Source organism: Cyprinus carpio, chromosome B1 (genome assembly GCF_018340385.1).
Source record: "Cyprinus carpio isolate SPL01 chromosome B1, ASM1834038v1, whole genome shotgun sequence".
Lineage (NCBI taxonomy): Eukaryota > Metazoa > Chordata > Actinopteri > Cypriniformes > Cyprinidae > Cyprinus > Cyprinus carpio.
Window position 1 is genome coordinate 30,201,783 of NC_056597.1, and position 12,081 is coordinate 30,213,863.

Consider the following 12,081-nt stretch of genomic DNA (forward strand, 5'->3'; position numbering starts at 1 on the left):
AACAAATGAGTCTCAAGTTAAATCCCAAGTCCTCAAAGAGTTAAAGTTAATGAAAGATTGTGCATTAGTGATGAACACCTACTGTTAACAAGCAACATCACTGAAGAAAAGAGAAACATAAGAACTACAACTGACTTTAAGCACAGCCTTGGATGAAATCAATTAGAAGAAAATTTAAAAAAAACTTTGCCACCATAATTGTGGTCAGTATTTGCTTCAGTTGAGCTCTTGATACTTTTAACAGTTTTGATAAATCTGCTTCTAAGCAAAAGCATTACTGTTTTACAACAAGCCTTTGTGCAATACTGAAACAAATCTTGAACTAGCAGGTAAAAAAACTATATTTAAGATTAGGCATCTTGATTTGAATTTTTTTATTATTTTTCAAAAAAGAGTGCTTCTATATATATAAAAAAAAATCCTGTACTTCAATATTAAGGAAAAAAAATGATCCTCAACAGTGGTGACAAATAATTAGTCTTACTGCAGTGCATTATGGGAGTTTTTCATGTATTGCAACATGAAGCATTTTGTTGATTGTCACCATCGTAGAGATTCATATGCTGGTTCTTGATATCTGTGTGTGTCTAAAAAGCACTGGAGTTCAAATTTCTGTATGTGTTACACAGACTTAAAACTGTGTAATCCTGGGTTTCTCCAGCACTGTTTGATGTCCAGCACTTGCATGCATACCCTTAGGTCAGCCCCTGTGTTGGACTAGGTGCCTCCATGTGTTGTGATTCCCCTTTGGGGGGTAATCCCACGTGTGTATTTCCACATTAAGTCTCTTAGTAGCGTGTGTTTTTCTCTTGGCAAGCCACCTTGCCATCTCTGTCGTTGAAACTTCCACCCTGCGGGCTGGGCACTTCAGAGATTAATGTGTATCACCGGCACACGGTTGGTACCCGCCTTATAAGTCCTCCTACGAGCAGGCAGCCTGCAAGAATACGTCCAGCTGGAATATGCTACCCAGTGCATTCTGTGTCAGGTATAGGCCCTCACTTGGGCTGGCCTCACGATAGGGTGCTATCACTTACATGGGTCACTGGAAGACAGCCATGTGGCGTTTTGTAAGGGACCCCATTCGTCAGTCTCTTTCTGACGTAACGTAGAACGTGACCGACTGAAAGGAAACATCTAGGTTACGTATGTAACCCTCGTTCCCTGAAGGAGAGAACGGAGACGTTACGTCCCCTTGCCACATTGCTGTTCCGCTGAACAGCCGGGTCACATGGCTCGGCTCCTCAGTGAAGACTTGAATGCGAAAAAAAAATAAAAAATAAAATAACAATCTGTTATTGTTATTTATAGATTGTTAAAAACAAATGTTCTCTTATTGATACTATTGAATATTGATACTAGAGCAAAAGAATGAATGCTGCAGAGCCATGAAAGACAGTTAAGAAAATATCACTCATTATAAAAAAAAAAAAAAAAACCTGTTAAAATTTAGACAGACACATCAAGAATAAGCGTATGAATCACAACAATGGTGACAATCCACAAACTAAATAAAGATAAGTTTTGAACATCACAAAACATGCTACTAAAACTTAAGGCAAAAGCAAGAATACAAGCACATAGTAAGAAATAAAGACAATAAGTGGACAATTCAAGGTCATAATTTATTCATGCCGCAATGCAAAGTCAAGAGTCAGGGGCGAAACTAAAGCAAATACTGATCTCCACAATGGTAACGTCAAATGAAACAATAAAACATAATCATCTAAATCTCTGTAACTCTCAATAAGATCTTTTGATCTTATCTTTTGAAAATAAAGTCAGTCTGGTTAGTAATGAGTGAAGCTGGTAAAGCTGTTTGTTGAGTTGTTTAAATCTTCAGTTGATTTAATCTAAGATTGTGGCTGAAGTCAGTTGCAGTTCTTGTGTTTGTCTTGTTTCTCTTTTCTTCAGTGATTGTGCTTGTTAACAGCAGCTGTTCATCAGTGTCTTAATTCACTCATTAGTTTTCATTCTCTCTGTCAGGTGGTCTATATTAGTAAACTCATGTAGGGGATAGTGAATGAGAGTGTGGTGTGATTTGAAACAGCCTCGGAGTGTCGTCATTGAACACTGTTAATTTACGATATATAGCAGCAGGCTACTTTCTTCAAAAGGATGCATATTACCCAGAATGCACTGTTTTAAAGAAAAACAGCATGTTACTGTCAAAATTTGGCCATTTTTTTTACAGCGATTTTTAACAGTGTAGTCAATATTAATTTGCTCCAAAAGTGATTGATAATAGTGAGGTTAAAGGAATATTTTTTCCAAAAATGAAAATTCTCTCATTAATAACTCCCCCTCATGTTGTTTCAAACCCATAAGATCATCATTTATCTTTGTTTTTTTTTGTTTTTTTGTGCACAAAAAGTATTTTCATAGCAGTTGAACCACTGATGTCACGTGGATTATTTTACCAATGTTCTTGCTACGTTTTTGGGCCTGGGAATGTTGCAGTTGTGTTGCTGTCTATGGAAGGTCAGAAAGCTCTCGGATTTCATCAAAAATATCTTAATTTGTGATCCAAAGATGAACAAAGGTCTTACGGGTTTGGAACAACATGAGGGTGGGTAATTAATGACAAAAGTTTAATTTTTGGGTGAATCTCTTTAAGGTGAGTGGTATTCAGATGGTCATATAACAACTTTTATTTCAATAGTCACAAAAAAGACAACCCAGGGTACAGGGAAACATGCTTTGGGTAAAAAGCAAATTTCATAGATCTGTAATGACTGATCAACAAGTTGTGTTTGATTTCACTTGTATCTCAGGTATCCAGTCTGCTGCCGAAGAAGTTTAGTGAACATGTTGGTCGAGTTTACTACACAAAAAACTCTGCTGAGGAGGAGATGGATGCTAAGGAGTGCTTTAAATGGTGGCGCCTTGGCAAGGTGAGTGTTTATGGTTTGTTTGTCATCCTTGCAGAACTGACACAGACACAGTGAACAACACAAAAAAAAAAATGAACAAATAACACATGTTTCCATCACACTGTTTTTATGCATATTTGAAGTATCGCATCAGAAACGAGTGATGGAAATGGCAAATTTAAAATAAATATCCCTTAATTCACAAAAAAAGTTGTTACTCTCGCTTGAGGTGGTTTTTGACTTGTGTGAAAAAAGGGTTCATGCGAATAGTGGGAGATGGAAACGTATTTGCTGAGTAAATTCCTCCATGTGCATCAAAAAAGTCATGCGACTTTGCGCTATGGGACGGCAAATCCTAACCAGCGGGCCGATCTCGTTCCACAACATCTGAATGTTGTTATGGTCATTCTAAAAACGCTTGAGCAACGTCTGTCATCAAAAGTATTTCTGTATAATTGTCTTACATGACTGCATTCCCAAACAACAACATCTGCCTCTGAAAGCATTGATAGCATTTATTGTGTTTCGTCTGCTCGCTCTGAGGCACAAGTAAATTATTATACAGGTCCTTCTCAAAAAATTAGCATATTGTGATAAAAGTTCATTATTTTCCATAATGTAATGATAAAAATTAAACTTTCATATATTTTAGATTCATTGCACACCAACTGTGTTTTATTGTTTTAATACTGATGATTTTGACATACAGCTCATGAAAACCCAAAATTCCTATCTAAAAAAAATAGCATATTTCATCCGACCAATAAAAGAAAAGTGTTTTTAATACAAAAAAAGTCAACCTTCAAATAATTATGTTCAGTTATGCACTCAATACTTGGTCGGGAATCCTTTTGCAGAAATGACTGCTTCAATGCGGCGTGGCATGGAGGCAATCAGCCTGTGGCACTGCTGAGGTGTTATGGAGGCCCAGGATGCTTCGATAGCGGCCTTAAGCTCATCCAGAGTGTTGGGTCTTGCGTCTCTCAACTTTCTCTTCACAATATCCCACAGATTCTCTATGGGGTTCAGGTCAGGAGAGTTGGCAGGCCAATTGAGCACAGTAATACCATGGTCAGTAAACCATTTACCAGTGGTTTTGGCACTGTGAGCAGGTGCCAGGTCGTGCTGAAAAACGAAATCTTCATCTCCATAAAGCTTTTCAGCAGATGGAAGCATGAAGTGCTCCAAAATCTCCTGATAGCTAGCTGCATTGACCCTGCCCTTGATAAAACACAGTGGACCAACACCAGCAGCTGACATGGCACCCCAGACCATCACTGACTGTGGGTACTTGACACTGGACTTCAGGCATTTTGGCATTTCCTTCTCCCCAGTCTTCCTCCAGACTTTGGCACCTTGATTTCCGAATGACATGCAAAATTTGCTTTCATCCAAAAAAAGTACTTTGGACCGCTGAGCAACAGTCCAGTGCTGCTTCTCTGTAGCCCAGGTCAGGCGCTTCTGCCGCTGTTTCTGGTTCAAAAGCACACGCCTGTGCACGGTGCACAGCAAAAAATCCAGAGTGAAATTAACTCTGCTGGGAGTACATGTGAGACCACACTCAAGAGTGTGAAAGTGTAAAATAGGAGTGTTAAATTAACACTGAATCAGAGTTAAAGAGTTAAAGATAATTAAGTGATTAATTGAGTGATGATTGATCATTATTGATGAAACCTGATGTTAACAAGCAGAATTAACAAAGACGAAAATCACTATTTTAATGTCACCATTATAGTGGCCAATGTTTGCTTTATTTGTGCTCTTGACCCTTAATATTTTAAATTCCGATTTTGTTTGGCTGTTGTAATGGAGTTATAAAACAGACAGGCAAACAAAAAATATTGGTTTTCCTGAATCACTGAGTTAAACTTTCATTGTTGATTACTGCGGCGGAATGATTCTTCAGCATAGGATTGCCAGCATTTTAAATACAATATGTGGAATTTCTTAAAAGTTGTTTGTTCAAAAATCTTTCAAAAGAGTATTTCATTTAGACATGCAAACATCAAGAATCAACCTGTGAACCTCAACGACGGTGACAATCAAAAAAGCATGTTGCAGGAGACTTGTGTTGCAGTGCATTCTGTGTGCCACCTATCAAAATTCATCCATAGCTCCCATGATGCACTGTGGCATGAATAAATTACTTTTAGTAGTTTGTTTTCTAATCATCACATTCTTACTATTCTATTTTTTTTCAATGCTACTTTTAGTAGTTTGTTTTCTAATGTTCAGACCTAATGTTTTAGGCTTTAAATAAGTTTGGTGATTCAGGTCAAATAATTATGTAAAAACATAACTAAAATCACATAATCATGTTTTTATTTTTGCTCGTCTTTCTATTACAACTGAGTTACAACAGCCAAATCAAATCTAATTTTAAAAACGTAAGGGTCAAGAGCCCAACTAAAGCAAACACTGACCACTATAACGGTGACATAAAAAATTGTGTTAAAAAAAAATTTGTTAATTCTGCTTGTTAACATCAGGTTTCGTCAATAATGGTCAATCATCACTCAGTTAATCACTTAATTATCTCATAAACTTTAACTCCGCTTCAGTGTTAATTTAACACTCCTATTTTAACACTTTCACACTCTTGAGTGTGGTCTCACATGTACTCCCAGCAGAGTTGATTTCACTCTGGATTTTTTTGCTGTGTGGCTCTGGATGTTTCTACTCCAGACTCAGTCCACTGCTTCCACAGGTCCCCCAAGGTCTGGAATCGGTCCTTCTCCACAATCTTCCTCTGGGTCCTGTCACCTCTTCTCGTTGTGCAGCGTTTTTTGCCACACTTTTCCTTCCCATAGACTTCCCACTGAGGTGCCTTGATACAGCACTCTGGGAACAGCCTATTCATTCAGAAATGTCTTTCTGTGTCTTACCCTCTCGCTTGAGGGTGTCAATGATGGCTTTCTGGACAGCAGTCAGGTCGGCAGTCTTACCCATGATTGCGGTTTTGAGTAATGAACCCAGGCTGGGAGTTTTTAAAAGCCTCAGGAATCTTTTGCAGGTGTTTAGAGTTAATTAGTTGATTCAGATGATTAGGTTAATAGCTCGTTTAGAGAACCTTTTCATGATATGCTAATTTTTTGAGATAGGAATTTTGGGTTTTTCATGAGCTGTATGCCAAAATCATCAGTATTAAAACAATAAAAGACCTGAAATATTTCAGTTGGTGTGCAATGAATCTAAAATATATGAAAGTTTAATTTTTATCATTACATTATGGAAAATAATGAACTTTTATCACAATATGCTAATTTTTTGAGAAGGACCTGTATATTAAAATTATTATATTCAGTGGTTTCTCACACTTTTCGTAGTGATATATACTTCCAGTTTACCAGGAGGTGACAATCTTGTTCTTTTTGACTCGTTGGATAGAAAGGTGCTTATTAATATTAAGTGTTTTATGTGATATTTAAATTTTACGCATAATGTTTTTTTTTGTTGTTTTTTTTTTTCGGAACTTTGGATGGAAACCCAACTATAGTAAAGGTTTTTTTGACGATGGCTCAAAAACAGCACAATTACCTCGATTACTCTCTTTTTCTTCAATGTGTAATTGAGCTATACGATCAGCATGCGTTTAAAGGTACCAAGTGTGTGATCACAGGGAACTGTCCGTCATTGGACCGCTGCAGTATAACAGAGGTTCGCTCCTGTAAGGTAATCCGAGGCGTCTGGAAGCTCTGGAAGGGTCGTGGCTACAATGGAGATGATTACCTACTGAAGGTGGGAGAGTATCCCGATCATAAGGCATTGAGCGATTGCAAATCCACTGCTTCTGCTCCTGCTCCAGCTCCTGTTTCTGATCCTGCTTGGTCTCTCAAATGTCTGCCATTTACGATCCACCTCTATGAAAAGGTGAATTTTGAAGGCCCAAACTTTGAGACAACAGTTGACCACCGTTCATTGGATGGCTGTGGTATAAAGGAGGTCCGCTCCTGTAAGGTGCTCAGTGGTGTCTGGGATCTCTATGAGGGTCCTGACTATGCTGAACCCCGTTACCAACTACAGAAGGGGGAGTATCCCAATCCTGAGGCCTGGGGCAATGGCAACACTGCTCCTGTTCTGTCTGTTAAACGTGCGACCTCTTATAAGATCCAGCTCTATGAAAAGGAAGATTTTGAAGAGGGAATGCATGAGACAACAGTTGACCACCGTTCATTGGATGGCTGTGGTATAAAGGAGGTCCGCTCCTGTAAGGTGCTCAGTGGTGTCTGGGATCTCTATGAGGGTCCTGACTATGCTGAACCCTGTTACCAACTGCAGGAGGGGGAATATCCATCCATCTTTTGCCCTCATTTATCTTTAACTGCTCCTGCTCTGTCTGTTAAACGTGTGACAGAGTAAATTCTATAACTCTATCCATCTTTTGCCCTCATTTATCTTTAAAGTAGGACTGTCATTTTAAATCCATTAATTTTATGTTTAATTATAATTTCTAAACAAAAATTGTCTAATCAGTGATTTACTCTGCTCTCACAATTATGTTATATCTTTTACTTTATTTTAATTGTTTTCTCTGCAAATGGCAATATACACAATGAATTGGGAATAACTTGATAAATTACTTATTGTATCATGATATCATATCATGCAATTCATTTCATTTAGCAGATGCTTTTATCCAAAGCGTCTAGAAAAGGAGTAATGCCAGGATTGAATGATTACAATTGATTGACAGCTATTGAAGCCACATGTGCCTAAATGAGATTATTTTGTGAATAAAGCATATGGCAGATACTGCTAACAAAGAGCAGTGCAATGAAAAGTCAGTGATGAGAAAGTAAAATCATGAAAGTAAATTAGTTCTTAGTAAGATTTTACCTTGATTTTAGTTCTTCACAAATACAGTAGACTGATATTTGGGGCTAATAGCTGATTTATGTTAGTGTCTGAGCAGCTTTCTATATGCATGTTATTATTATTATTATTATTATTATTATTATTATTATTCACAATGTGGTGCTGGATGTTGGGTGAATAGGCACTAGTTAACAGAAGATAATGGTGAAGGGTTGTGTTATATTAGGACAGGTCTGTTCGGTGATGGATAAATATAGGTAACTGATGGACCATTTATTTTTTGGTAATATACTGTGTGTGTGCTCATTTTTACAGATTGATATGGAATCAGTCTTTTTCTACATCTAATCTTTCAGCTTTTAGGATGCAGGAGTTCAGTTATATCTTTCTTGTGTGATTAATGGGAAAACAGGTTATTAGGGGGAAAATGTTATGCATTTCAGCTTGTTATTGTCAAAAGCTGACAAAAATAAACTATTGCATCAACAACAATGGTGGAGCAAGTATTTATTTCTTGTCTAATAAATGTTTGTTTTATTTTGAGTATTACTTCCTCTGGTTCATAGATGTGTTTGTGATTAATGTATCACTAATAATCTGTTTTTATACACTAATTAGAGAGTTTCTTAAGCCTAATAAAACCAGCTGGACAGATTTGAACAAAAATCAAAATAAGATAATGAGAACCAAAATGTGCTGAATATATTTTATTGTTTATAATGCACACAGCTGTCATCTTTTTACAATATTGCAGCATTTCGATGAAACATGAAAATAAGAATTGCTCAATATAACAGCAGTTTACACACAAAACAGTCTCAAAAATTAACTAAAAAAGTCAACATTTGAAGTGGATCAAAAAAGTTAATCAAAGTTGTCCTAAGACAAGAACACATTTTGGTTTTAGGACAACTTTGATGGAAGGTTTTGATCCACTTCAAATGTTGACTATATAGTATAGATTTTGTACATGCTCCTGAATTTTAAACTACTGTAGGGTACACAATTGACCAAAATGTTTACAGACTGCAGCTTGTTTCGACCTGTTTGCCAGTTGATTAATCTGAAAAAGATGATGAAGAAGAACATAAAGCTGTGGAGGTAAAAGTGGAAGTGGAATAAATTGTACTCAAGGTGTGCAAATTCTGTAAGAACTTTTACAGTTCTGTGTATAAGCAATTTGTTACAAATAGCTACAAATAACATAAATAAATAAATAAGGTAAATAAAAGTTGGGAAGGTGATATTGTATATTGTTACTTGTCAAACTTGTCCAAACGCTCTATCAGATACCACGAGAAAACAACAAAAGGTGCTAATACACTCACAATGTGATATAATACTACCAAAAAAAATTCTAATCCTAACCTTTAAGTCCATACCGAAATCCCAGATAGCCAGACAATGAAAATATAAATAAAAATAAAAGTAAAAATTATTTTTGTTTGGGACGCTGTAAGCATAGAGATTGTAGTGTTCACTGTAAGTTTGAAAACGTTTAGCTTAAATGTTTAATATAAATAAACAGTGCTCATAAACGACTGCTGAGTGAAGCTAGTTGAGGCTTGGACCCGGAAACCTGCTTCTTACGTCATCACAACCAAATAATAAGATCCAGATCCTGTCCCAGCACATTGACAGAGGTCTCCAGTTCCTTCTTCTCCTGCAGGAAACATGACAAAACTACACCTTCTGAATGATCTGTGACATGTGAAAGAGAACAGCAGCTCACATCTATATAGACTACAAAGACACTGATGACTGATGGTATTGTTTCATTTTCTCCTTCACTTTGTCCTGTCTTCTCCAGATTCCAGGTACACCTCCAGCATGTGTTTGATATTGTTCTTCACATTAACCTCGCTATGACAATAGAGGATACATAGCCTAGTTCACAACACCCTCTAAAACTCCCACTGTGGCTCAGAGGAATGAAAGTCGAAAACTCCCTTCCCTAGAAACCAGCCGATTGCTCTGCAGCTCATCACCCAGGAGTCATACTTGGTCTCAGTTCACTTATTATGTTCTGTCTGTTTGTAGAAATGAATCAAAGGATAGATAGATAGATAGATAGATAGATAGATAGATAGATAGATAGATAGATAGATAGATAGATAGATAAATGGTGGAATGGTGGAACAAACCCTTCTTCGAGTACAGCACTGTGTTGAATTCTCGAATGTGAACAGCATTTGTGTGAATTTAATTGAGTAAAATGTTGAAATTGAACTTAGTTGCCTTCCAGTACGTGGTAATGTGCTGTCCTTTTCTAATTGGCAAATATGAATGAGCAAAAATATATAATGGAGTTGCATGTGAAATCGTCATAAAGAGGGCCGTGGGGTTAGCGGGGCACCGGTGCAGGTTTTACCAGTGGGCCCTGTTTGAAATAATTTAATTTGTATGTTTATTTATTTGTGCTATTTACACAATATTTAGGTTTTTTCAAGTTTGTAGGTGTCCAGGTACAGAAACAGAATAATCAAATGTAAAATAGCACTGCATAGTATTCACAGTAAAAATTAAATATACAGTCAAAACTACAGTACATTTATTCATACACCTTCAACATTTCTCATATCACAGTTTATTTGCTATAGTCTAGAAAAATAGTAATAAAATATGACAAGAGTTAAACTGTGTCAGAATGAATTCATCCTGATAATGTCAGATAACTTTGATAGAAAGGTATGTAATGGACTACAATCAAGCAAAAATTACACAACTGTCAATACTTTGTCTACCAATTACCAAGCAATGTTTTGTTCAGTCTGTGGGGTGTAAAAAGGTCGCATTAGCAATTCAAGAAAAAACACTTAGGCAAAACATGCTCAGGTCAAAGTGTCTGAATAATCCTGGACCCCAATTTTATTTTATAATTTTTTTTCAATTTTACTTCACTGTATGAAGAATTTTTGGGTTTAATATGTCACAGTTTACTTTATTTTGCTATACTCACTTATATAAATGAACTATAGTGTGGATATCTAGAAATCTCCCATCAGGATGACAGGACATTTCTATGCATTTCATATAAATATCAGGTAAAATGAAGTTATCATATATGATCAGTGTGTGTTTGAGAACTCGTCACGTCATGGTTCGATTGTGAGCATAGATTCAAGAATCCAGACTGACATGTCTGCAATTTCATTCTCAGTCTAAGTATCTCAAATTCAATTATTTGTAATTTGCTCAGTTTACATTGTGTACGCTAGACATAAAAATGCTTTCTACGAAGCTCATTTTCAGACATTTGACAACACACGAAGATGACAATACAGACATATTTAGAAGTTGGCTAGAATATACTCAAATGTTGTGTAAGATCACTGACAGTATGTAAGTGTTTACACATACAGCGATACAAGAGTGCAAGTGAAGGAAATGTAGTGATGTTACATTTATCAATTAATAAACATCTCAAAAAAAAATCAAATAAACAGTCAGTTAAACAACTCCTTGAAATTGTTTAAATAGATTTATGAATAAATAAATATTTAGTGTTTTTATTACAGTTTATTTTTTTTTATCCTGTGAAGCTGCTATTAAAATAAATGAACCTGACTATGCTGCACAAAGTATATCATATTTATGTTGACCTGAGAAAGCAACCATACTGATATTCTATTTAAGATTATTATTATTATTATTATTATTATGAGACTAAAATTTGTAAATGTATCTCTTCCTAGAGTTTTCAAGCTATAACGTCCTAAATCATCTCAGATCTCCAGACCGGTCTAACCTAAGCCTGGAATTCACTACATGATTTTTACCCCCCGATTTTTCTATCGATTTACTGTCTGGAGAAGTCGACCCTAGTTGCCAAAAGTCAGAGCAAGTCTGTAGATTTCAGTTGACAGATTTCATAGAAAACTGTGTATTTTATGATGGTCACAGACTACAATTTTTAGCTTCAGACTTTAATTCCATCCAGTTGGAGGAGATCAAACATGTTTGATATTTAAAGACGATTTTAGAACACATATTGTTTTAATTTGTCAAGCATCTCCTAGCAACAAGCCACACCTTTCTGCGTCAGTTGGTTGTGATCTAAACTTTAAAACACAAGGCATCATACATTTACCAAAACTGTGAACAGTCACAAAGGAAAAACTGGGCATCACACACAAAACTGAGGGTCAAACACTACCAGACTTTAAAATAACTTCAGATTTTGTCCTGTGGGGTATTCCAGCCTTTAGTGTGCTATATCTTTTCTAACAGATCGAAATTACTTACATTCAAAACCAAAGACTATACACTCTCAGAAAAAAGGTACCAAAGCTGTCACTGGGGCGTACCTTTTCAAAAGGCACACCTTTGTACCTAAAAAGTCCATATTGGTACTCTAAAGATACATATACAGTGGTGTGAAAAAGTGTTGGCC

The 12,081-nt window shown here is 36.3% G+C and overlaps 1 protein-coding gene across 1 annotated transcript; it reads left to right on the plus strand.

Moving 5' to 3' along the window:
* The first annotated feature begins 2,773 nt into the window (after positions 1–2,773).
* Positions 2,774–7,232, plus strand: LOC109080455 (gamma-crystallin S-like). The gene is made up of 2 exons (XM_019095515.2): positions 2,774–2,894; positions 6,435–7,232. The coding sequence occupies exons 1-2, from the start codon at positions 2,853–2,855 to the stop codon at positions 7,230–7,232; spliced, it is 840 nt and encodes a 279-aa protein (XP_018951060.2). The 5' UTR covers positions 2,774–2,852.
* Positions 7,233–12,081: the final 4,849 nt, after the last annotated feature.